Below are 23,828 nucleotides of genomic sequence, written 5' to 3'. Positions count from 1 at the left end.
TTAGTCTTTAAAGTGCTACATTGTCCTGCATTTTGCTTCAACTACCCCAGACTAACACGGCTACATTTCTATCACTAACAACATGAGGGTCTTGACAAAAAGGCCCTGGGAGATCTGTGCTTAGACAAAGTAATCACCTTTGGAGAGAAAGCCACAAATCAAGAACTGAGAGTGTAGGTCTCTCCTAAAGCCACAGATGCTGTTGTAGATAAATCTATGTATTATATATTGCTTCACATAAATCTATGTATTATATATTGCTGCATATGACTTGACATTGTGCCTCTCCATATAACCTTGTAACTTTGTATTAGAACCCTATATAGAAAACTTGTAGCAGAATAAGATTTTCCCCCACTCTCTTTCCCCCACTCTGTAATCAATTGCCCTGTTGAATGAATGAGGTGTGAATGAGTAAGACTTGGGAGCCAAGCACCTCCAGACAGCTACACCAGTTGAAGAGGGGGTGGAAGCCAGACCCAAGGTGTCAAGTGGGCTCTAGAAAGAAGACCAGACATATTGACGGCCTTGGGGATTAGAAGCAGGCACCTTCTTTGGAAAACACCCTCTCTGCAGCACAAAGGGACCAACGGACACAGACCCAGAGTTTGAATCTGGGATATATATTTGCATATGAGAGGGATGCTATAAAAGTGAGGTGTCTTGCAGAGGACCCCGGGTTTCGTCTTGTCACCATCGGAGCATCGATCCGGATCGGCAGAAGCCCGGCTCCACCCCTCCCCCATCTAACTCACCTGGCCAGTGCAGTTAAGGGGAGCAACTTGTTGGTAACAACAGCAAGACGGAGTGTGCTTGTGTGTGTGTGTGTGAGTGCATGAGTGACTTATATATATATCATATGCATTTGATAACTGTTAATTATTCTATGTGTGATCAATAAATGTGGCGTGTTGCCTTATCCCCCCTGAAAAAGATCCCGAGTACTTCTTTAAGTACAACATTTTGGTGGAGAATTGCGAAAGGGGGAAGGTACTACGAGCATTTATTGAGTAATATAAAAGGAAAATTAAATATGCAGCCATTCACTTAGAAGAGGAAATCCTACAGGGATATTTGGATCATGGGTCAGCCCAGCATGCTGAACTCCATGCCATATATCAGGTACTACCGCAATATAAGAACAACCCCAGACCTGTGTTTATCTATGCAGATAGTGATTTCTGTGTCAAGGGAATACACTACTGGATGCATGACTGGGAAAGAAATGGGTGGAAGGCAGCAGATGGGAAAAGCGTGGCATATGTAGAGGAATGGAAATGGATTTACCAATGGGTACTACAACACCCTGGCTGCTTAAAGGTCAGACATGTAAAGGCACACAGCAGACAGGACACTCCAGAGGCTTTCTGGAACAACAAAGTAGATGGTATAGCACGGCAGTATGACATAGCTGCAGTAGTGACCAGGAGTCAGGCAGGGAAGGTAATGGGGGATCCACAGTCAATGGATGAAATTATTAATGACAATAACTGTCCAAACTCCCCAAACAGGACCCCAGGAAAGATAGAAAAGCAGGAACTGGTTAATGTTGCACATCAGTTCATGCATGAGGGAGTGGAAGGGACACTGAGGAGGTTAAGAGAGGTAGCCCAGTGGAAAGGTATGGAAGATGATGTTAAAACCTGGGTTCAAAATTGCATTAGGTGTGCTCAGGATAAAGCCCGGCCACCACATTACCAGCCCCTTATGCACCAGAGGCGAGTAGGTCCCTGGCATAGAATACAAATTGATTACATAGACCAATTGCCACGGAGTCAAGAGGAATTCCAGTATCTATTGGTAATCACAGATGCCTTCTCTGGCTGGGTGGAAGCATTTCCCACTAGAAGAAACACCACCACAGAAGCTGCAAAAAAGTTATTTACTGAGGTGGTCTGTCATTATGGGACTCCTGAGATAATAGATTCAGACAATGGAGGGGCATTTGTAGGGGAAATGTTTACTAGCTTGTTACGAGCCTTAGGCATTAAACAAAAATTTCACATCCCCTATCGCCCTCAATCATCAGGGCAAGTAGCCCTAAGGAAAGTTGTGAGCAATACTGGCAAAAATTGGCCAGATAAGCTACCTTTAATTTTGGCAGCTATTCGTAGCAGCAACCGGTTGAGAACAAAAATACAGCCTTTTCAAATCCTGTTTGGACAGTCAATGAGGCTGATGATAGACCCCACGCAGATAAGTTTAGGATCAGGAGAAACTGATGTTCTAACACAGCAGCATGATCATTTTCAATGGCTCAAACAATTACAGGAGGACAAATTGACCCTGCAATATCGAGTGAACCAGGCCATTAATAAAATAAACGATACGTTCCATAAGTGGAAAAATGGTGACTCCCAGCTCAGGGAGCCTGGAGATCTGGTCATGTATTTAAAATTGGGTAGAAGGGAGCACAATTTGGAATCCAAATGGATAGGTCCCTATTCCATTGTGGACCGGCTTAGTCCTTTGGTGTACTGAATAGATAAAGATGGAAAATTAAAATGGGATCATATCTCGCAATTAAAACTGTTTTCTTGAGTTTTAGATATCCACGTTCCTGGAAATGGTACTTGAGGCATGGAGCATTTGGATTCCAATAACTCTGGTGGCGATTCACGCACTGGAGCCAAAACAGCAACGGGACTCGCGATGGGGAATTCAGTGGTACAATTGGACTAGCTGGAACACACCACAGGAGATACCAGTAGCCAACAACACACTGCAGGGAATCTTCATACTCCTATCAGTTCAAGTCTGGGTAAATATCACCCCTGGTGATTATGGATGCATCTATTCTGTATCAGCTCCAGGAGACTCTAGGTGGGGCTCCAACCCCTCCTGCGAACCTGGTCAGCCTGGATCTCAAACTATACCCCCTTTTAAACCAGAGCCCACAGAGACTAGAACAATAACACTCTGGGTGAATGAAACAATGTTTCTTGGGAATGTCACATTCTTGATTATAAACGGCCCAGATCCAGAGACTGTGAAATTTCCCCACTTGCTCTGGAGGCAACCCTGTCTTCAGGTGCAAGTGGCCCCCATGATCTCTACTCTACATATCACGATGAGATGGGATAAGAACGACCTGGCTGGGGTGAAGCCTGAGTGTGCCCCAGACAGTTCCCCCATATTTGATGCGTGGTATCGGTCATTACTGCAAGAACATATTCCAAGGAGGAGGGCTCGGAGTATAGTAGACACTGTGCTAGTGGGGATAGGAACTGGGACCGGTGTCCTGAACTCCATAGACCTTCAAGCACTGGGAAATAAAGTTAGTGCCATTAAAACCCTTCACTATTCAATAACGGAAGGGCAAGAACATCAAATCGCTCAGTTGGTTCAAACAAGCATAGATCCTGTAGATTTCCAATGGCATACCTGGCAACACATAAACCACCTTCTGGGCCGAATATGCCACCATGAGAGCCATTGCAGATAAAACTGCTCTAGCCCTGTGGTGTTCAGAACAGCAAATTCTTTCCATCATGCTAATGGAGAAGGAAATGGATTGGGTGAGAGCTAAGGATCTGATGGTCCTAGCCCCTCTATTGACATGACATCAGAGTAATCTATTCTTGCCATACATGGCTGGGTGGTACCAGCCATTACATTCATTCCTTAGTGTACAGCGACTGAGCGGGAGCATTTCTGTCCAGGTGCTGAGAGCCCAGGAGGTGCAGACAACTAGGTTGATTTGCCCTTTCTCAGCACTGCCAGTAATCCAGAGAAAGCATATTTGGATTCCCAGACTGGCTGGGACATACATGAATATTAAAGGGGATATAGTGGACCACCGAGGGTGTGAGCAGTGGTCCTCACAACAATGGGTTTGCCCCACACTCCCCATCTTGGAAGAACCATGCTCTCTCCAAAGCAGAGAATTAGCTACATGTTTTTGGGATGAGATGGATAACTCCACCACCAAGGTGTATTTTAATGGAAGGAATTGTGTTTGTGCTGTGGGATTGGAGCCTGTAAGATGGCAAAATAAGTTTCATTCAGATCCCCCTGTCCAAAAATGTATGTGTAATGTCTCCATACTCCATACCCCTAAACTGGTATATTATTTCCCAATACACACAGAAAAACAAATTGATGTAGAAACCTCAGATCTAGTGGACCTTGATCCGAATTTCTTTGGGTATTAATTGGACAGGCCTAGATGAGTGGATTTATAATAATGAACAAATTAGTAAATTAACAAAAACCACTCGGAGAAAAATCCAAACTAGAAGTTTGGCCATCCTCCATGAGGGAGCAGAAATACTTAGGGTGGCTGACCAGGCAAAACAATTAAGTATTCATCATTGGTATGATGTGTTTAAGGGTTGGTCCCCTACCTGGTCAGCATTTTTGAATATAATCCTCCATCCCATTATTAGTTTAGTAATAATCTTGGCTGTTATGCTAGTTTTAATGCTCTGCATGTGCTGTTGGATGAAACGAATGTATTTCAAATTGAAACCACAGGCTGAAATCATGACCCAATACATAGCTTTAAAGCAGATACATAAGATTTAAATGGTGACCACTCAAGAATTGTTCTTGAGAGGTCAAAAGGGGGACAATGTAGATAAATCTATGTATTATATATTGCTTCACATAAATCTATGTATTATATATTGCTGCATATGACTTGACATTGTGCCTCTCCATATAACCTTGTAACTTTGTATTAGAACCCTATATAGAAAACTTGTAGCAGAATAAGATTTTCCCCCACTCTCTTTCCCCCACTCTGTAATCAATTGCCCTGTTGAATGAATGAGGTGTGAATGAGTAAGTCTTGGGAGCCAAGCACCTCCAGACAGCTACACCTGTTGAAGAGGGGGTGGAAGCCAGACCCAAGGTGTCAAGTGGGCTCTAGAAAGAAGACCAGACATATTGACGGCCTTGGGGATTCGAAGCAGGCACCTTCTTTGGAAAACACCCTCTCTGCAGCACAAAGGGACCAACGGACACAGACCCAGAGTTTGAATCTGGGATATATATTTGCATATGAGAGGGATGCTATAAAAGTGAGGTGTCTTGCAGAGGACCCCGGGTTTCGTCTTGTCACCATCGGAGCATCGATCTGGATCGGCAGAAGCCCGGCTCCACCTCTCCGCCATCTAACTCACCTGGCCAGTGCAGTTAAGGGGAGCAACTTGTTGGTAACAACAGCAAGACGGAGTGTGCTTGTGTGTGTGTGTGTGAGTGCATGAGTGACATATATATATCATATGCATTTGATAACTGTTAATTATTCTATGTGTGATCAATAAATGTGGCGTGTTGCCTTATCCCCCCTGAAAAAGATCCCGAGTACTTCTTTAAGTACAACACTGTGGCAATGAAGAAATTGGAACTTGAGCATGAAACATGCAAACATTGGTTTGAAGGAAAAGCAAATGGGGGCCGGATTGGAGAAAGAGAGAAGCTGCTACAAGAGGAGGATGTTAAAAGAGAGCAAAACCCTTGCAAGGCATATGGAATGAATGGCTGTTGGAGAGAACCAGGCAAGCTGCAGAAAAGACTTTCCAACTTCATTTATGAGCACTGCAACGTCCTGGAAGTCTAACCCCTCAGGGCAACAGAAGTTAGGAAAAGATATGTCCCATTTACAAGGATACTGAGGCTATAGAGAAATTTTTGTTTACCTTTGAATGCCTATGCAATGTGCATTGAATCCCAGATGACCAGCAAATGACCATCCTGCTGACCAGATTGACTGGAAAACCCAGGAGGTATTTAATTAAATGGAGGAACAAGCAGCTTTAGACTATCTGTGATTAAATATTCTGTACTTAGGTGAGTCAAGGTCACTCCTGAATGCTTACTGGGTTAAATTTAGAAAGTTTAAAGTGTCTAGTGGATGTACTTTTGTGGAATGTGCTCATAAGCTGATGGGGTTTTGTTAAAAAGTAGGTTGAGGGGGCAAAAGCAAATGGGCTCACATGGGCAAGTGAGCTTTGAAAAACTAATAGATTAAATAACTTTGGAGCAATTTTTAGATATCATTCCTAATCACGTTAGAGCCAGCTGTTTGTGTGACAGAGAACCTGAGTCAGTTCTACAGGCTGCAGAAATTGTGGCTGCATGTACCCAGGACTCAAGAAGGGTGTGAACCCCAAAATAAAAGTAAAAACAATAAGGAGTCCTGTGGCACCTTAAAGACTAAGGGTATGTCTACACTACAGCATTATTTCAAAATAAGCTATTTCAAAATAGTTATTCGAAATAGCTTATTTCAAAATAACGTGTCTACACACAAAATGCATTTTGAAATAGCGTTTTGCTATTTCGAAATAGCACATCCACACTGAGTGGATGCTGAATCACATTTAAGGCCGGCCGGAACCAGGTCCAGCAGGTCATCAGGTCAGGATTTAATTTGTGTGGCTGCTGCCTGAGGCTATCTGAGGCCTGTGCTTAAAGGGACCCCCCTGGACAGCTGGTTCTTAGCTTTTCCTGCTTGCTTGCCTACCTCGATGAGGGCCAGCAAAGCATTTTATCTCTGTGTGCTCTGGTTGCCCTCACTCGGGACACCACAGCACTCTGCAACATGGAGCCAGAGCTGCACCTGGGCACTCTGGTGCTTCTCTTGGACACGTTGCTGCGAGCCTGGCTGCACTTTCTGCAGGCTGCCATCCGGGAGGTCCATTGGGGGGATGTCAGTATCCAGGATGCCTTGAGGGAAAGCTTCTACCCTGAGGAGCACTAAGAGCCTCCTGCCCCACTGGGGGTTGTGCCTCATTCCTCCCTCAAGTCCTTCCACTTACCCCCTCCCTCCGGCCCCTTCCTGATGTAAAATAAAATACACTTTTTTTTCATAAACACAAACTGTCTTTATTTAACAAAATTGGGGAGTGGGGGGGAATGAAACTCTGGTGAGACTGAGGAAAGGAGGTGGGAGAGGGGAGGGGGAAACCTGAGAGGAGGGAAGCAAGGGGAGAGGAAGCTCAGGGTTGGGGGGTCTTGCAGGACCAACTTGATTTTCATGCGAACCTGCTCCTGGGTTCGCATGTGGTCTTTGGTGGCCAGGCTGGCAGCTCTCCTGCCATAGACGGCCACATTCCTCCATCTAGTGCGGAGATCATGGACGCTGGGGGCATTTCCCCCAAACCTGAATAAGGTCCATGATCTCCGCCCTGGGTCAGGAAGGCGCCTGCCTTCTCCAGGCCCTAGCAGGCTCCTGGGAGCTGGCCGACTGCTCCTGGGGAGCGGCGGAGGGCTGGCTGCCAATGACTTGCTGGCTCATGTTTTGGGGCCACTGCGTCAGGGTGACTGCTGGCTCTGGGCTGGCAGGCTTGGAGCTGGCACAGGCACTGTGGCCAGAGTCTACCCCTTTAAGGGCTCCGGGGAGTGAGGGGAGTGTTCTTGGTTGAGGCTGGAGTGGCCACCAGGGCACCCTAGGAAGGCTGGAGGCCCCCTATTTCAAAATAAGTGTCTACAGAGCACGTATTTTGAATTTGGTGTTATTCCTCATAGAATGAGGTTTACCAAATTCGAAATAAGCACTCCACTATTTCGAATTTATTTCGAAATAGCGGTTTGGATGTGTAGATGCTAGGAAAATTATTTCAGAATAAGGGCTGTTATTTCAAAATAATTTTGCTGTGTAGACATACCCTAACAGATGTATTAGGGTATAAGCTTTGTGGGTAAGTACCACCGTTACCTACCAGCCCTATGCTCTTGGGGAGCCAGGGAGTGACACTCATGGAAAACCATCCCCTTCTCTCAGTCCTCTGCTAGAATCAAAGACAAAGCAATGAGAAGGCCAGGGAAGACCCACCTAAACTGCTTCAGACAAGGGTGATACAGTTAAAGAAACACTCCAGCCTCATCTGTATGGAAGATAGAGCAGAGAGTCATCTCCATTAGCATACAGAATGGAGACCAGCTCTTCCAAAGCAGGAACCGCACTGAACTATGGGATACTGAAAGCAGAGAAGCAGTGACTGATGGGAAATCCCTGCTCCAGATGCTAATGAACCCAGGCCTGCTCACACCCAAATTAGTCATTATCAGACCAATTCTAGTAACGGATCCTATTGACACCTAAAATACTGAAACTGCCTAGTTGCTTTGTGAGCTTCTTCAAGGAATATCACCCAGAACCAGGTGTGATCAGTCTCTATTGTCTCGCCTCTGTTTACCCATAAACAAATCCAGTGTTCTCTTGAACTATTGTCCTAGCCCTATAAGAACTCCTACCCTCACTCAAGAAAAACTGTTCTGATACCTGGATTTAAACTGCATCAGTTCCATTGAGACTTCTGCATCTCCTGTCTGATCGTGCTAGGGGCTCTGCTCTGCTTGTCTCCTGCCCTCTGGACCCCCAGCTCCCATCACTATCTGGGAACCACAATCAATGCAAGCTCCACGGAGTGGTGAGGTGTCTCTCTCTCTCTCTGTCTTTCTCCCCCCTCCCACCCAACTACCTCGCTCTGGGTATGTGTAGACTACAGGGTTTCGTCGACAAAAGTGGACTTTTGTCAAAACTATACCTGTGTCTATACTGCCGCTGAGTTCTGTTGACATAACATTGACAGAACTCGGCAGTTTTGTCAATGGCTGTAAACCTCATTCTACGAGGAATAACGCCTTTTGTCAACAGAGGTCTGTCGCCAGAAGGCGTTATTGCATCTACACTGTCATGTCGACAAAGTGGCTCGCTTTGTCGACAGAACTGGATGTCGTCTAGACGCTCTTTGTCGACAGTATCTGTCAACAAAACTTCTGTCGACAAAAGCCTGTAGTCTAGACATACCCTCTAAGCCTAGCCTCCTGACTCTGCCCTATGTAAACTGTTATATGATTAGCTAGCCCTAACATTTGTAATCAGTTTCAATCTAGATTTAATATTATAACTGTTTTGTGTGTTTGGCTTCCTATATATATATTGAGATGAACATATAATAAATAATTGTCATAGTTAAGCTGGCTGGTCTCTCTCTTTCTTTCTCTTTCACTCACTCTTCTTCAAGGGGTGTTGTTCTGGCTTCCCCATTCGCTCTGCAACAACGCTGCTTGTACCCAAGCTGAAGATCCCTGTAGTGCCCAAAATCCTGTGGGGTTTGCTCATCATGCGGTTTACCTGCGAATGACTGTGGTGTGAAAGTGGGGATAGGGAAGTGCTGAACCTGGGGGCATATGAGGATGGCAGCTTAAAGTGCTGTTTAATCCAGCCCACTGAGTCCAAAGGCTCATGAGGGTGCAGTGTGGCATTGCTGTGAAACCCAGCCTGCTGAGTCCAGGGACATATGAGGGGTCAGCCTGTGAGTGCTGAGTACCCAGTCCTCTCAGGCGTGCTCTGTTAGTGGGTGTGAGTGTTTGTGTGTTGCTAAGGTGGGAAGAACCCCATCCTGAGGTATCTAGTCCCTGCAGGAGAGCTCCGGTGGGAGGGGGAATTGGCAGTAGGGAGAATTCAACTGCATATGAGAGCACAAGTAAGCACAAGCAGCACACTGAGGGTATGTCTACACTACCCCGCTAGTTTGAACTAGCGGGGTAATCTATGCATACCGAACTTGCTAATGAAGCCCGGGATTTGAATTTCCCGGGCTTCATTAGCATAAAGCCGGCGCCGCCATTTTTAAAAGCCGGCTAGTGTGAACCCCGTGCCGCGCGGCTACATGCGGCACGGGCTAGATAGTTCGAACTAGGTAGTTATTCTGAACTATCTGTACGCCTCCCGGGCTTCATTAGCAAGTTCGGTATGCATACATTTCCCCGCTAGTTCGAACTAGCGGGGTAGTGTAGACATACCCTGATAGACTTGTTAACCTCCCCCCAGTCCCATAAGAGTAACCCTAATAAATGAGCATACCCCAGAGTATTGGGCAAATCTGGTAACACCACTCACTCCTGAGACTCTGCTGCTTGCCTATGGCTGTTTTCAATTGCTTGTTAAAGCAGCAGACTGCACTGGATATGGACGTTTCCCTCTTTTCTCCATTTCACACCATTCAGGTTCTTGTTCCTTTTCTCCAAAGGAAATGCACCCGCCAGGTCAGGATTCACTCTAACACTCCCCGCCCAGGCATCAGGTGTCAACTAGGCAGTCACTGTTCCACCTCTCTCAGGCAGCGATTTCCTGTACCCAAAATGGTTTTGGTCTGAAACCTTCCCACAAGACACAGAAACGTACCTGAGTCGTTCTCCAGCTCCAGGCGCAGCGTCTCTGGGGAAGAAGAGGTGAAAATTCAGGCCTTCACATTCATGAGTCTATTCCGATTGGTTAGTCACGTAACTGCTTTTCATGACAAGATGATGCCACAGAGCACCAGCTGAGCTAGCCCCACAGGGTTACTCACATGGGCAAGTCCCTGAGCTGGACCAGTGAGAAAGAGCCCCAGGGTCAGTGACATCATGAGAGTCCCTGACTCCTCCCCAGCTAGAAGGATGAACCTGACAAATTCCAGTTCACCTTTGAATCCCAGCAGCACCTCCTGCAGGATGGCACTTTTCAGAGAGAAATTGCTGAGTCTCTTCTCCAGTTCTGCAAACCCCTGCTCTGGCTTCTGCAATGGCTCATCTTCCCTGCTGAGGAAAGTAGGAAGAGTGAGACGTGGCTCCAATCCCCAATGCCAAAGCCCAGCAGCCCCCAGACTCTGGGAAAGCTGCATCAGAGCTTTGTTGTCTCAGATATCACCTGCACTCAGTCCCCCTCCCCTCAGAGACTTCACTCCTCTCCTCACCCCAGCCCACCTGCTGTGGTGACATCCAAGCGCTAGCATCTCTGCTGACACACCAAGAAGATACACACATCTCTGAGCCAGGGTTTCAAGATATTTCACAAACTCAGGCCAGGTCTACACTAGACTATTAAGTGGTTGAGAGGTGTGAAAAATCCACACCTCTGAGCCAGGTATAGAAGTCCCTGAGCATACACTGCTAGGGCCATGGAGGAAACCTTCCAACTCCCTAGCTACTGCCTGTTGGGGAGGTGAGTTACCTATGCCAATGTTGCCATAGGGCAGGGGTTGGCAACCTTTTCAAACTAAAGAGCCAAATTACGTCAAAATTCAGAACAAGTGGTCAACAAAGAGCCAGTATAAGAATCCCATTTGCATAACTGAAAATATACAACTTAATATTATTGATAATAGACATGATCATTAATAGTAGCATCAATGAAACATTGTCCTCACACACTTTATTTAATGGGACTTCTGCTGCCGCTGGGGGTGGAGTTTGTTGACAAGGGGGTGCAGGAATCAGGACTAGGGTGCATAAGGGGCTCAGGGAAGGGGATTGGGGTATGTGAGAGGTGCAGCAAGCAGGGCAGGGCACAGTGGCTTGATGAGGGGCTGGGCCAGGATCGTCGCAGCCAGATTGTGGCCTTCTCTCCTACCGATGCTGCAGCAGGAGGGGGGGCCACTGACAGCCCTTCCGGTGGCCAGATGGGGCCAGACCTCAGGGGATTGAGGCCAGGATAGGATGTTGCAGCCAGATGGGAGCTGGGCCCTGGTTGGGGCCTTGTTGGCTGGGCTGTTGCTGCACAGAGGCTAGGGACAGACCACAGCAGTCAGATGGGGGCTGTAGCCGGGTCACCGTGGCCAGATGCAGGCATCTGCTGCTGCCAGCTCCTCTCGCTAGCCAAGCTGAGAGCATATCCGTGTCATGTTATTGGATTTTAAGGGGAGCAGCCAGATCACTGCTGCACCCATGGGGGGGTGTTTGCCCCAAAGTCTTTACAAAGGGGGCCATGTGAGGTGTCAAAGGAAAGCTTGTGTTCTACTGATTCTATGTATGCTATTCATGTACTTGTGTGATACCTGTATGTGAAGTTATGAATATGGACTCTGTGCTTATACTAGGAATGTTCTTTGTCTGAGATAGAGCAATGGGCTCTGGACTGCCTGTTGTAAAGAGCAATTGTTCAGTCAATGACTATGCTAATTGGCGAGGCTCCAGGAACAATGGCTCTCAAGGTGCCCAATTCACACCTGAGGGATACTCTGGAGACCTGCAAATCAGCCAATATCATGGCTGCTGACATGGGACACAGGGATAGGTCACTTGGCCACGTGACCCGCTCCAGCTTAGAAAGCATCAGAGATGGATATAAAGTGCCATGAGGCAGACTCCATCTTGTCTTCCATTCTGCTACTGACCCCAGATGCAGCCTTGTGAGGGACAGAGACCCATGAAGGATTGCTGACCCCTCCTGACATAGGATGTACACCAGAGATGTTTAAGCTAGCAGTTTAAAACATCTCTGCTAAGAGCCTGCATCAAGAACTTGGTGATTGGTGCATGTCATGTAATTTCCTTAACAACACTTACTCTCAACCTGTTCTTTCTTTTATTAATAAACCTTTAGATTTTAGATTCTAAAGGACTGGCCCAGCATGATCTTGTAAGATCCCAAAGCGTAAACTGACTGGGGATTTGTGACTGGTTCTTTGGGATTGGGGAGACCCGTTCGGGGTAGGTGAGATTGGGTTCTATAACCCCTCACCTGTGTGTACGGCCTGGGGCTGACTGTGGCACAAGGAGAGCTGGGGTGTCTGAGGGGTTTTGCTCGTGAGGTTTCCTGCTGGCCAGATTGACAGCTGAAGCACTTGGTGCGACTGGTTTGTGGCCTATTTGGGAAAAGTGCCCAGCCTGGGGCTGTAAGCAGCCCTGGTTTTGAGCAATTCGCCATGAGCAGACGCCGTCAGCAGTGCCCAGAATCGGCCCGGTCCATCACAACCCGTGTACCCCTACAGCACGCTCTCAGACGGTCCTTTAAATGAGCAGCATGCCCCAGACAGTTTTTCAACTGCACAGCCGCGGTGCACCACTTTACTTTCACCTCTGGCTAAAGGTGAAATAGACCAAAAAAAGACCATCTTGACATGAGTAATTAGGCATTTTTAAATTTTTGAATTAGTTTTTCATTTTAATGTAGAAAGTTGCATGTGTGTTGGGAATGACAAAAGAGCCACATTTGATTCTGTACTGAGCCATATTTGGCTTGAGAGCCATAGGTTGCTGACCCTTGCCATAAGGAGTGTCTACATTGAACACATGCAGCAGTACTGCTGCACCATTTGAAGTCTAGACAAGCCCTTAGCAAGGCAGCACTGCCTCCACTTGCATTTGGGAAGTTTGCTTTGCAATCTACTTTAAAAAGACCAAATATGAGATTCTGCATGCTGCGACACACGATGTGGCTGGGTGGGGCTCACAGGCCCTATGTAGGCCAGTCCTCATTCGCTCTCAGACAGCCCCATGCTCGTCTCCTTCCTCAGGCAGCCGCTAAGGAAAGACACGCTCACAGGCATTCTACCCGTGAGTCCCAGCAGGGGAAGCGCGAGTCAGTGTGCTTGACAAGCAAAGGAGGTGACATACCTGCTCTCAGTGCTTCCTGCCCCCTGCAGAGGGAGAGAAAGAAGAGGCAAGTCAGTGGCTGTGCCTCAGACTAGGGAGGCCTCCGGTTCTGCAGGGGAATCATCACTGAAGCCTCAGGTCTTTGGGGAATTTCAGACACTCAGGTTCACACTCAGAGAAAACCTCCCAACTGCTTCCACTCAGCTGGGACTTCTGCTCTCAGCAACCCAGCTAGGAGCTTGCTGGAGGGAAACTCTCCCCAGGCATTTTAAAGGGAGAGACTGTTTGCTACATTGAGAGTGAAATTTCCCCTAGTGCCGAGACCCATGAAGTTCTCTCACTCTACTGAGCCCACTAACCTGGGACGACATGGAGCCTTAGACCTGGCAGAGGGAGGGTGGGCTGGAAATGTCACTCATGCAGATAGACATTTACAGCACAGTGGGGTTACCCACCCAGGGATCCCAGGTCCCATTCCCGGCTGTGCCACAGACTCAGTATGTAACTGTGGGCAGGGCTGTACCCTTTCCCCTAATGCCCTGACCCCACTCTGTGAAGTGCATTGGACCGTAGGACTAAGAAACTGCATATTCTCACTGCCATAACCCAGTCTGACCTGCAGGGACTGGCTCCACGGCTGCTGGCCCTTCTCTCCAAGCAGGAAAATCTCCCTGGATCGCCTGGACACGCCCTCATCTCTTCTCTTGACAATGTCTCTGGCTAGCTCTTCCAGCTGGGCTAGCAGGAGCTGCTCCTGCTCCTCCAGAAAGTCTCGCAGCTCCTTCCACTCCGCAAGGATCTTCTGCCTCTCAGCTTCCGTCTGTTTCTGCAACCCCGGGGAGAGGGTGGCTTGTAACAGGGGAGATTCAGAACTGTGCCTCTCAACTGCACTCCACCCAACTCTTCGGCTGCTCACCCGCATTTCCTCTCCTCTCCATCTCCCTTAGGTGCTAGAAAGGAACTCTGGTCACTATAATATCTCCACAGCCCTTGTGCAGGGTCTGTCCATGCCACAGACTGACACTCTCTTGCATTGGAGCCTCTTGAAACCTAAACACATCAGGCTGCTCCCATGTTTGAGCCTGACCTCGTCCCTGGGCTCCAATGTGGATGCTTTCCTGGCTGAGACTGGCAGGGTGAGTCCTGCATTTCCATGTCACTCAGGGTACTCTAATCCCAGGCAACCCTGAGAGGCAAGGGGCTCTAGGCACCTACCAGCAGGTCTACGCTTTGCCTCTCCTCCTCAGCTTTTTGCAGACAAGCCAGATGCTCTCCTGGTACCTCCTGAAAGAAACAGGGTGGAAGGGAGTCACAAACTACTCCACAGAGCCTCACAACTTCCAGATTTCAGGGCCGAATCCTGCCCTGCCCTTGCCTGTACAGAGCTCCTGGGACTCAGACTTTCTTGCCAGATACAGTTAAGCCTCAGCAAGAAAGATCTCATGGAAGCAGTGAAAGCAGTCAGGTTTTCCAAGGAAGACACAGGACACCGTGGTGAAGTGACAGGGGTACAAGCCCTCAGCCCAAAATGTGCCCCACCCACATCCTAAACAACCAACTTCAGGCATTCCCCCACTTCCCCAGCTTCAACCCCAATGTACCAGCAAAATATTGGGGTATGTAAGGGTTAAAGAAGGAGTCTTAGCAGTTGTAACCATGGCAATGGGGCATGGCTTAATCAGACACTGCTCCTATTGATTTATAGACTTTTTGATTCCTCATTTCCTACTTGCTCTGGATAGTTGTACTTTTAATGAACGTTCTGTGTTAAGGAAGATAGCATTGTTAACCCCTTACTTGTTCCTATTAGCTCTGAAGTGTACATTCAGGATCACATATCTTTTCCCCCTTGTAAGTTGCTGATTCAAGGAGTTGTGTGATATGAGAACTGCTTACCTCAACTAAAAGGCTGTAAACAGGGATGGGTACAATTATATTCATCACGTGGTTATGATTATGCATTATATGGGTGTTCATATTACTGAAAGAGGGCTTACAGTGCGATGTAGTTGATAAATGTATTTACATACTAATTAAGATACAAAGGTAAACCTGTGGTTAATTCGTTGCTCACTAGGGGTTTGAGGTGAAACGAGTATCTGCAATAAAGAAGCCTGTGTACTCCATCCCCTCTGGGCAACTAGCGTTGTAAAATTTTGATTAACTGGCTAATTGAATAGTCAATGCAAAGTCGATAAGGGCTCTTTCGCTTTTGAAGTGTAGCAACAGCCTCAGGGCTGTTGCTACACTTTAACGGTGAAAGTGCTTTGGGGAATATGGGGTCAATGGGGCAGTCCTACACTGGCCCCAAGTGGAGTGGGAGAGCTCAAGTCCCCCTACACTCACCCAAACTGGTGGTAGGCTCTCCAATAGCCAGGGAGAGCACACCGGCTACTCAGGCAACTAGGCCACTAGACTTTTGGAGTAAACCATGGGGCCATATTTTCCCTGAGTAAGGGACATTGAACTTTTGGACTAGGCCTGTGGGCCATATTTCCCCTGAAGCAGGGACATTGAACTTTTGGGCTAGGCCTGTGGGCCATATTTCCCCTGAAGCAGGGGCACTGAACTTTTGGGCTAGGTCTGTGGGGCTGTATTGTCCCTGAATAAGGGTGTGACGGGGCATCCTCACCCCGCACTGAGACTCCTGCCGAGCAGGCGCTGCTCGGCATCGGAAGGGAGGCAGCCTGGCGGTGCACGGCATGCTCCTGTGCTGTGCCAGGGCTTGCTGACCCGGCCGACTGGCGGGCGGTGGACTGGAAGCGCGGGGGCGGGAGCTGGGGCGTTCCCCTGCCTCGTGCGTCTGCCGCAGCGGGGAGGCAGGATAGCTCCGCCCCCCCCCCTCATTGGTGACGTCAGGGAGGGCAGAAGCGGCGCGTCATTTAAAAACGCCACCGCCATATCCTGGAGAGAGAGAGTAGAGCCTGATAGAGGCTCAGAGACGCCCGAGGGCGAGTCCCCGGAGAACAGCCGCGAGGCTGAGAGGGCGCGTAAGGGGCCGGCGATTTCGGTCCTCTGTCCCTGTTCTGCATGTCAGCAGCCTGTCGGACAGAGGGAAGGTGAGCCGTCCGGCGCCGGGAAGCCGGGGGTGGGGAAAGGAAGCAGCCCAGGGCAGAGCCTCGTTGGGCTGGTGGGCTGACGCGTTACGGCAGGAAGCTCCGTCAGCCGGACCGGATCTAGACTGATCCGAGTCTTTAGGGCCCTGGGCTGGGGCCCGTGAGTGAGGGTGGACCCGGGCCCCCCTTTTGCCCTCCCTGCACCCGTGGGAGGAAACGCCGGTCTTTAGGCGTCACGTAGAGTGTTGTAGCTGAGGCAGTGGGAACCGTCCCGACGAATCCCAGCAAAAACACACAGGCAACACGGGAGTTGCCGAACCGGTGGGGGGGGGCCATAGAGTACAGTCGGACCAGACCAGTACAGGGGCACCAAATTGTGTGGTTGGTATCACGGGGGTATCATGCCCTAGGACGGAGGCACATCCTGTGTCAGTTGCCCAATCACTTAGTTTGGTGAGATCTTTTTGAAGCTATTCGCAGTCTGCTTTGATCTTAACTATCTTGAGCAATTTGGTATCACTTGCAAATGTTGCCACTGAATTGTTGCCTGTCTTTTAACCAGTTATCAATCCATGAAAGGACCTTCCCTCTTATCCCATTACAACTTACTTGACTTAAAAGCCTTTGGTGAGGAACCTTGTCAAAGGCTTTCTGGAAATCTAATTACACTATATCCACTGGATCCCCCTTATCCCCATGTTTGTTGACCCCCTCAAAGAACTCTAGCAGATTAGCGACGAGGAGTCCTGTGGCACCTTATAGACTAACCGAAGTGTTGGAGCATAAGCTTTCATGGGCAAAGACCCACTTCGTCAGATGCATGTCAGATGCATATCTAGCAGATTAGTAAGGCATGATTTCCTTTTACAGAAACTATGCTGCCTTTCCCCCAACAAATTATATTCATCCATATGTCTGACAATTTTATTCTTTACTATAGAATGAAGGACATTTTCTAGAGTTCTATCAGCTCTAGTTTCCAGTGTTGAGGGTGATGGGGTCCTTACCGGTGTTCCCTGTCAGCAATGTGCTTGTGTGGCCGCTCAAGAGAGATTTGAATGCCATAAGAACATAAGAACGGCAGTACTAGGTCAGACCAAAGGTCCATCTAGCCCAGTAGCCTGTCTGCTGACAGTGGCCAGAAACAGGTGCCCCAGAGAGGGTGGACCAAAGACAATGATCAAGCGATTTGTCTCCTGCCATCCCTCTCCAGCCTCTGACAAACAGAGGCCATGGACACCATTCTATCCCCTGGCTAATAGCCTTTTATGGACCTAACCTCCATGAAATTATCTAGCTTCTCTTTAAACTCTGTTATAGTCCTAGCCTTCACAGCCTCCTCTGGCAAGGAGTTCCACAGGTTGACTACACGCTGTGTGAAGAAGAACTTTCTTTTAGTAGTTTTAAACCTGCTACCCATTAATTTCATTTGGTGTCCTCTAGTTCTTCTATTATGGGAACTAATAAATAACTTTTCTTCATCCGCCCTCTCCACATCTCTCATGATTTTATAGACCTCTATCATATCCCCCCTCAGTCTCCTCTTTTCTAAACTGAAAAGTCCCAGTCGCTTTAACCTCTCCTCATATGGGACCCATTCCAAACCCCTAATCATTTTAGTTGCCCTTTTCTGAACCTTTTTCAAGGCCAAAATATCTTTTTTTGAGGTGAGGAGACCACATCTGTATTCAAGATGTGGGCGTACCATAGTTTTATACTGCATCTAGACTGGCAAGTTTTTCCGTTAAAAGTATTTCCGCAAAAGAGCATCTAGCATCCGTGCCCAGTACAGATGCGCATTTGCACAAGAAAGCTTCAATGGCCATTTTAGCCATCGGGTTTTTTACGGAAAAAATTAAGGTGCCTGTCTACACTGGCCCTCTTGCACAAGTATTCTTGCGCAAGAGGGCTTATCCCTGAGCGGGAGCGTCAAAGTATTTGCGCAAGAAGCACAAATTCATTCTTACATTAGAACATCAGTGCTCCTGCGCAAATTCAGCAGCCATTGTAGACAGCTGGCAAGTTTTTATGCAAAAGCAGCCAGTCTTGCCAGTCTAGATGCACCCGGGCAGTATGCCACCCAACTGTTAGCAGAGTGCCCACAGCTAGAGTTTTTGGTTCTACTGGTGGTGCGCATTCACACATGCCAACTATTTTGCCCGGTACTGATGTTAGATTTACTGGTCTGTAATTGTTACACAAAGCATCATCCATCTTCCATGTGAGGAAGACTGTCACACTGAAATTCCCATTACCACCTAGGTTCAGTGCCCAGGGAAACTGAGGCACACATGGGGTTACTACAGGAAAGTGGGGCCGAGCATGGAGTTCTGGGGCTGGAGTTCTGGGGCTGGGGGCCTGGGATGGAGTTCTGGGGGCTGGGGGGGGAGAGGTAACAGGGTGCCGGGCTGGGGAGAGAGTCCCCTGCACCTGCCTCCTCCCAAGGTCCCACCCCCCCAAAGAGAAGCCGGCATGAGCCTCTCTTGTGGCGACCCCCCCTCCCGTGGGGCAGGGGAAACCCCCCCAAAATTACTTCTCCCCCGGAGCTGACCCCCTCCCGCGGCACAAGACTAACTCAGCTCCCCCTCTGAAGCTTATACAAAAGTTTCTATCATTTTCCATCCTTTTGGCCTCCCTTTTTCCTTTAGTGAGATGGGCAGGCAGGAGTTTTGGTAAAAACGTATCAGACATACACACAGTGCCAGCTCTGCCTCAGCTGGGGCTGGATAATCAGAACCACAATTCCAAAGGAGGTGATAGATCTCCCCACGTTTTGTTGCCAATTTTCCATCTCAGTCCTAGCAGAGACTTGGGATTCACGTGGCTTTCTCTTCCACGTGTTCGGATGCTGTGACTGCGAGTGCCTGGAGAGGCAGGCTGCTCAAGGCAAGGCTGGCCTTGAATCTTGGTATCTATGGCTTCAGTTGAGTGGCTTGTGTGAAACTGGAAGAGCAGCTCAGAGAGAGAGACGTCTCTCCGGGGCGGCCCTAGACTAGCTGCCAGCAACTGGTGCCCAAGGTGAACCGTGCAACGGGCACCCCCTCCCCCAACGGCAGGTATCGACTGAGGGGTTTGGTTCTGTGCTGGGGAGAGGGGGGCTGGGGATGGAGTTCTGTTGACTGGGGGCCAAGGGGCTGGGGATGGGGGAGAGGTAACAGGGTGCCGGGCTGGGGAGAGAGTCCCCTGCACCTGCCTCCTCCCAAGGTCCCACTCCCCCAAAGAGAAGCCGGCATGCGCCTCTCCCGTGGCGACCCCCCCTCCCGCGGGGCAGGGGAAACCCCCCCACATTACTTCTCCCCCAGGGCTGACCCCCTCCCGCAGCACAAGGAAACCCCCCCCACTTTCCTCCTCCCCTGGGGCCAACCCCTCCCCCCCGCAGCACAGGGGAACCCCCCCTGCGTTCCTCCTCCCCCGGGGCCAACCCCCCCCTCGCGGGGCAGGGGAACCCCCATGTTACTTCTCCCCCTGGGCTGACCCCCTCCTGCAGCACAGGGGAACCCCCCCCACATTCCTTCTCCCCTGGGGCCTCCCCCCCCCCCACGGCACAGGGGAACCCCCCCACGTTCCTCTCCCCCCCAGGGCCGACCTCTCACCTCCCCTCCCGTGGCACAGGGGAAACCTCCCCACGGACTTACCCCCTCCTGGCAGCAGGGAAGCCGTGCTCCAGGTAAGGCACCGGAAAGGGAAGGGGAAATGGAAGGAGCAGGGTTTGGAATTTGGCGCCCCATGTAACTTGGCACCCTAGGCGGCTGCCTAGTTTGCCTATAGGCACGGACCGCCCCTGCCTCTCTCCTTTACTTAAGGAGAGAATCTCATAGCAGCCTGAAGGAAAAAGTCCTCATGGCAGACAAAGCCAGGCTTGTAGGGTATCCTCAGCCTTAGGCTCCTTATTGCTTCAAGTGCCTTCAAGAAAGCAAGGCTGTGTGTTGTGTGTGAGTTTTATTTAAGTTTTTCGGAGTGTTATTTCAACAGGTAAGTTAATCACTTACATTGATAACTCTCATGTAGTTTTTTGCGGTGCAATAATGTGAAAAACAATTAGGTTAACCAGGTAAGTAAATGGGCAGTTAGGAAACATTACAGATTGCTTATAATACATTTATTAGGGATCTTGTTAGTTATGTAGCACTTTAAAGACTTTTTTTCTTTTTGTTTTACCAAGATACAACTAACACGGCTATCTCTCTATTACAATAAATTTGATATGCTCAAAATCTTGTTGACTTTTATTCATGAAGGCAATGTGTTACTCATTTGCTATAACAGTGGTTTTAAATGCTTGAATGAAATATAGCGATGAAATTCATATTTAGGTTTTATAACATTAACTTTTCTCATGTTTTATAAACCTTACATGTAAGTATTTGACATTTTTTATGTAAAAGACATGAACCTAATGAGAACGGGATATGAACAAATTAAAGAGAAAAAAATATTGAACAGAATGCAAACCACAAAACTATATATATATATATACACACACACACAGGCAGTCCCCGACTTACGTGGATCCGATTTACGTCGGATCCGCAGTTACGAACGGAGCTTTTCTCGCCCCGGAGGACTGGAACGGCGGGACGTCCAGATGCGCTGCAGTCCTGCCGCCCCCGTCCTCTTGGGTGAGGAAATCTGCTCCACGTCTCCCTGGTCTGCTGGGGGGGGGGTGCAGCTAGTGCCCCCCATTCCCTCCCCAGCAGACCAGGCTTTTCTTGCCTACGCCTGGGGCAGAGCAGCTGGGGCGCTGCCGGTAGGTCCCGTAGCGCCGCTCCTCAGCGCTACTGTACCAACCCGGCAGCACCCCAGCTGCTCTGCCCCAGGCATCCCCAAGTCAGCCGCTGCTGAAACCGACCAGGGGCTGACTACAGGAAGCCTGAGGCAGAGTTGCTCTGCCCCGGGCTTCCTGGAATCAGCCGCTGATCAGTTTCAGCAGCAGCTGACTTGGGGACGCCTGGGTTTCTTAAATTGAATCTGTATGTAAGTCAGAACTGGCATCCAGATTCAGCTGCTGTTGAAACTGATCAGTTTCAGCAGCGGCCGAGGCCAGTTCCGACTTACATACAGATTCAACTTAAGAACAAACCTCCAGTCCCTATCTTGTACGTGCCTGTATATGTCTGTAGTTAGTAAAATAAGTAATTCATTAAACAATAAATACCCTAAGAGGAGGATTATTTACAGTGGCGTAGTGAGGAGGGTGCAGGGGAGGGCAAGTGGCCCCTGGGTGCCACACTAGTGAGGTGCCAGTATAGTTCCCCTACACTCCCCCTGTCATCCCTCTGCTCACCTGCTCCTCCACTGCCTGCCACCACCCGCTGGAGCTACCTCCTCCCCGCCTCTGTCCCAGCCCCACTCCCTCCACCTCTGCCAAAGGGTTAGTGCTGTGGGACCCAGCCCCAAGCTGGAGGGGCTCAGGTAAGATGCAGTACAAGCTCCCCCACTCCTCCCAGGGTCGAGCTCAGCTACGCGCCAGGTTTGGGGCCCCAGCATTTGGCTGGCGGGCGGGGGCAGAGGGGGCGCCAATTCGCATAACACCCTCGGTTGCCTCTGCCCCAGCCCCCCGACATCACCCTGGGAGCCCGGCCCCACGGCCCCTCTTGGCGCGTCCCTCGCACGGAAGCGGTTCAATTCCTGCATCTGCAGCTCGCCTGGCTCTTGGCCACAGCGGACCCGTGTGTCGGACCAGCTCCCCAGCGCTGAGCGCGGCGCGCAGGGGCAGGCGCCCCCCGGCTTCGCAGGCGGCCTCGCCGCACTGCCCAGCGCATGGCCCGGCCCGAAGGGCGCTGCCGGGGCGCCCGCAGCAGCCGCATTCGGAGAACTGCCGCGGGGACCTCGAGATCTCTCCTCCCCAGGCCTCGCTCTGATCCACCAGCCCGACCCGCCCGGTCCCGGGGACTCAGCCTGCGGCCTCTCTCCGCCCGCGGGGAGCTCGCAGCCCCCGGCCCGCTGCAGCCACCGCCGAGCCCTGCCCGCCCCGCGCTGCGCAGGACCCACCTCGCTGCCCCGCTGCCTGCGGCTCCTCGCCCCGGCCATAGCTCCTCTGCCGGCACAAAGGGCTGCCGGGCTGGGCTGGGGGGGGCGGCTCCCCTTCGGATTGGCTCGGCTGCGGGCGGGGCCTTCGCAGGGGGGTTGTGACTCTCGGTGGCTCCAGCCCCAGCTCCTCAACCTGGAGGGCGCCAGAAGAGCGAGGCCCAGGCAGGGGATGGGGGTATCAGGATCCCCGGGGTCAGTCCCCCAGCGCCACTGCCAGGTCGGGTTCCAGCTGGGAAAGATCCTGAGCTTGCACGTTCCAGATGCGAACGAAGGGGCTGGAGCTGCAGCTGGGAGAACTTGGAGCAAACACGAGTCCTCCTGGACTAGGATGCAGCTGCATCTCCCTACCTGTTGACATCAAGACCTGCTGAGGGACCAAGCCGCAGAAACTTCAGTGGAGTAGCCCTCAGCTCCAGCCAGACTTTGCTCCAGGGTTACAATGGAAATGGAGGGGAGGCAAAAGATTCTTTCCAACCAAAGCCAAGATTCCCTGACCTGCAGGGATAATTGTGAATATTCTGTCTGAGCTCCTGCATCACTCCATCTGCCCTACTTCCCAAAAATAAGTCCTAGAGAAGAGTTTTTAGAAAAATAGCCAATATTGATAGCACCAGATAATTCAACCCCACCCCTGGAAAACTGTTCCAATGGTTAATTACCAGCTTCCTTGGCAGTAATCCATGCCCTATTTCCAGTCTGGATTTGTGTAGCTTGAACTATCAGCCATAGGATACAATGTTTGCTACATTGACCAGCTTATTATTAAATATTTGTTCCTCATTTACTTAGACTGTGATCTAAGCATCCCTTCCTCTATGCAGGGAAAGCCTTATGGTTGCCCTAACCAGAACTATTAAACCAGTGTCCCAGTGTCTGATGACAATCTGGGGGGATGATTTTTAGAGATGATTTTATAATCAGCAAACACTAATGAAGTATTTTTAAAATAAATTTTAAACTCAGGTCCTGTAGACTAAACACAGTAAATTCAGAAATTGACAGTACATACCTGGCGTTAGCAAATGCCTGTGAAAAGGTTTCATTACCAATTGAATGGCTCTTTCACAGGTTCAGTATTCTGCTAATACTGGAGTTGGCAAACTTTTCAAACCAAAGAGCCAAACTACATCAAACTTCAGAATACGTGGTCAACAAAAAGCTGTATGAGAATGCCCATTTGCATGAATAAAAATATACAACTTAATATTATTGATAATTGACAATGTAAATTGCAAATGAAACATTGCACTCAGGCTATATCTACACTGCGCTGTTTGCGCAAGAAATATGCAAATGAGGCGAAGCGTGGAATATTGTTGCACCTCATTTGCATACTTAATGAGCAGCTGCTTTTTGTGCAAGAGGCTTTTGCACAAAACCCCCTAGCGCAACAGCTGTTCTTCCTGAAAAAAAGCAGCTGTTCTTCCTGAA

General features: G+C 49.5%; 1 protein-coding gene across 6 annotated transcripts in view; it reads right to left on the bottom strand.

The window, feature by feature from the left end:
- Positions 1 to 23,828, bottom strand: part of LOC102458062 (uncharacterized) — a 51,496-nt gene extending 27,668 nt beyond the window's left edge. The window contains exons 1-6 of one of the 6 annotated variants that reach the window (XM_075911457.2): positions 22,359 to 23,827; positions 14,527 to 14,595; positions 13,928 to 14,137; positions 13,333 to 13,355; positions 10,421 to 10,533; positions 10,142 to 10,174 (exon numbers count right to left, since the gene is read on the bottom strand). In XM_075911457.2, coding sequence (XP_075767572.2) covers positions 10,142 to 10,174; positions 10,421 to 10,533; positions 13,333 to 13,355; positions 13,928 to 14,137; positions 14,527 to 14,595; positions 22,359 to 22,397 — 487 coding nt within the window. In that variant the 5' untranslated portion in view covers positions 22,398 to 23,827. Of the gene's footprint in view, positions 1 to 10,141; positions 10,175 to 10,420; positions 10,537 to 13,332; positions 13,356 to 13,927; positions 14,141 to 14,526; positions 14,596 to 22,358 lie in introns of those variants that run through there. The other 5 variants (XM_075911456.2, XM_075911458.2, XM_075911459.2 and 2 more) reach the window with 5 other exon arrangements.

This window comes from Pelodiscus sinensis, chromosome 29 (assembly GCF_052426305.1).
Source record: "Pelodiscus sinensis isolate ZL-2025 chromosome 29, ASM5242630v1, whole genome shotgun sequence".
In the NCBI taxonomy this organism is placed as follows: Eukaryota; Metazoa; Chordata; order Testudines; family Trionychidae; genus Pelodiscus; species Pelodiscus sinensis.
This window is presented reverse-complemented; position numbering and strand designations above follow the sequence as displayed.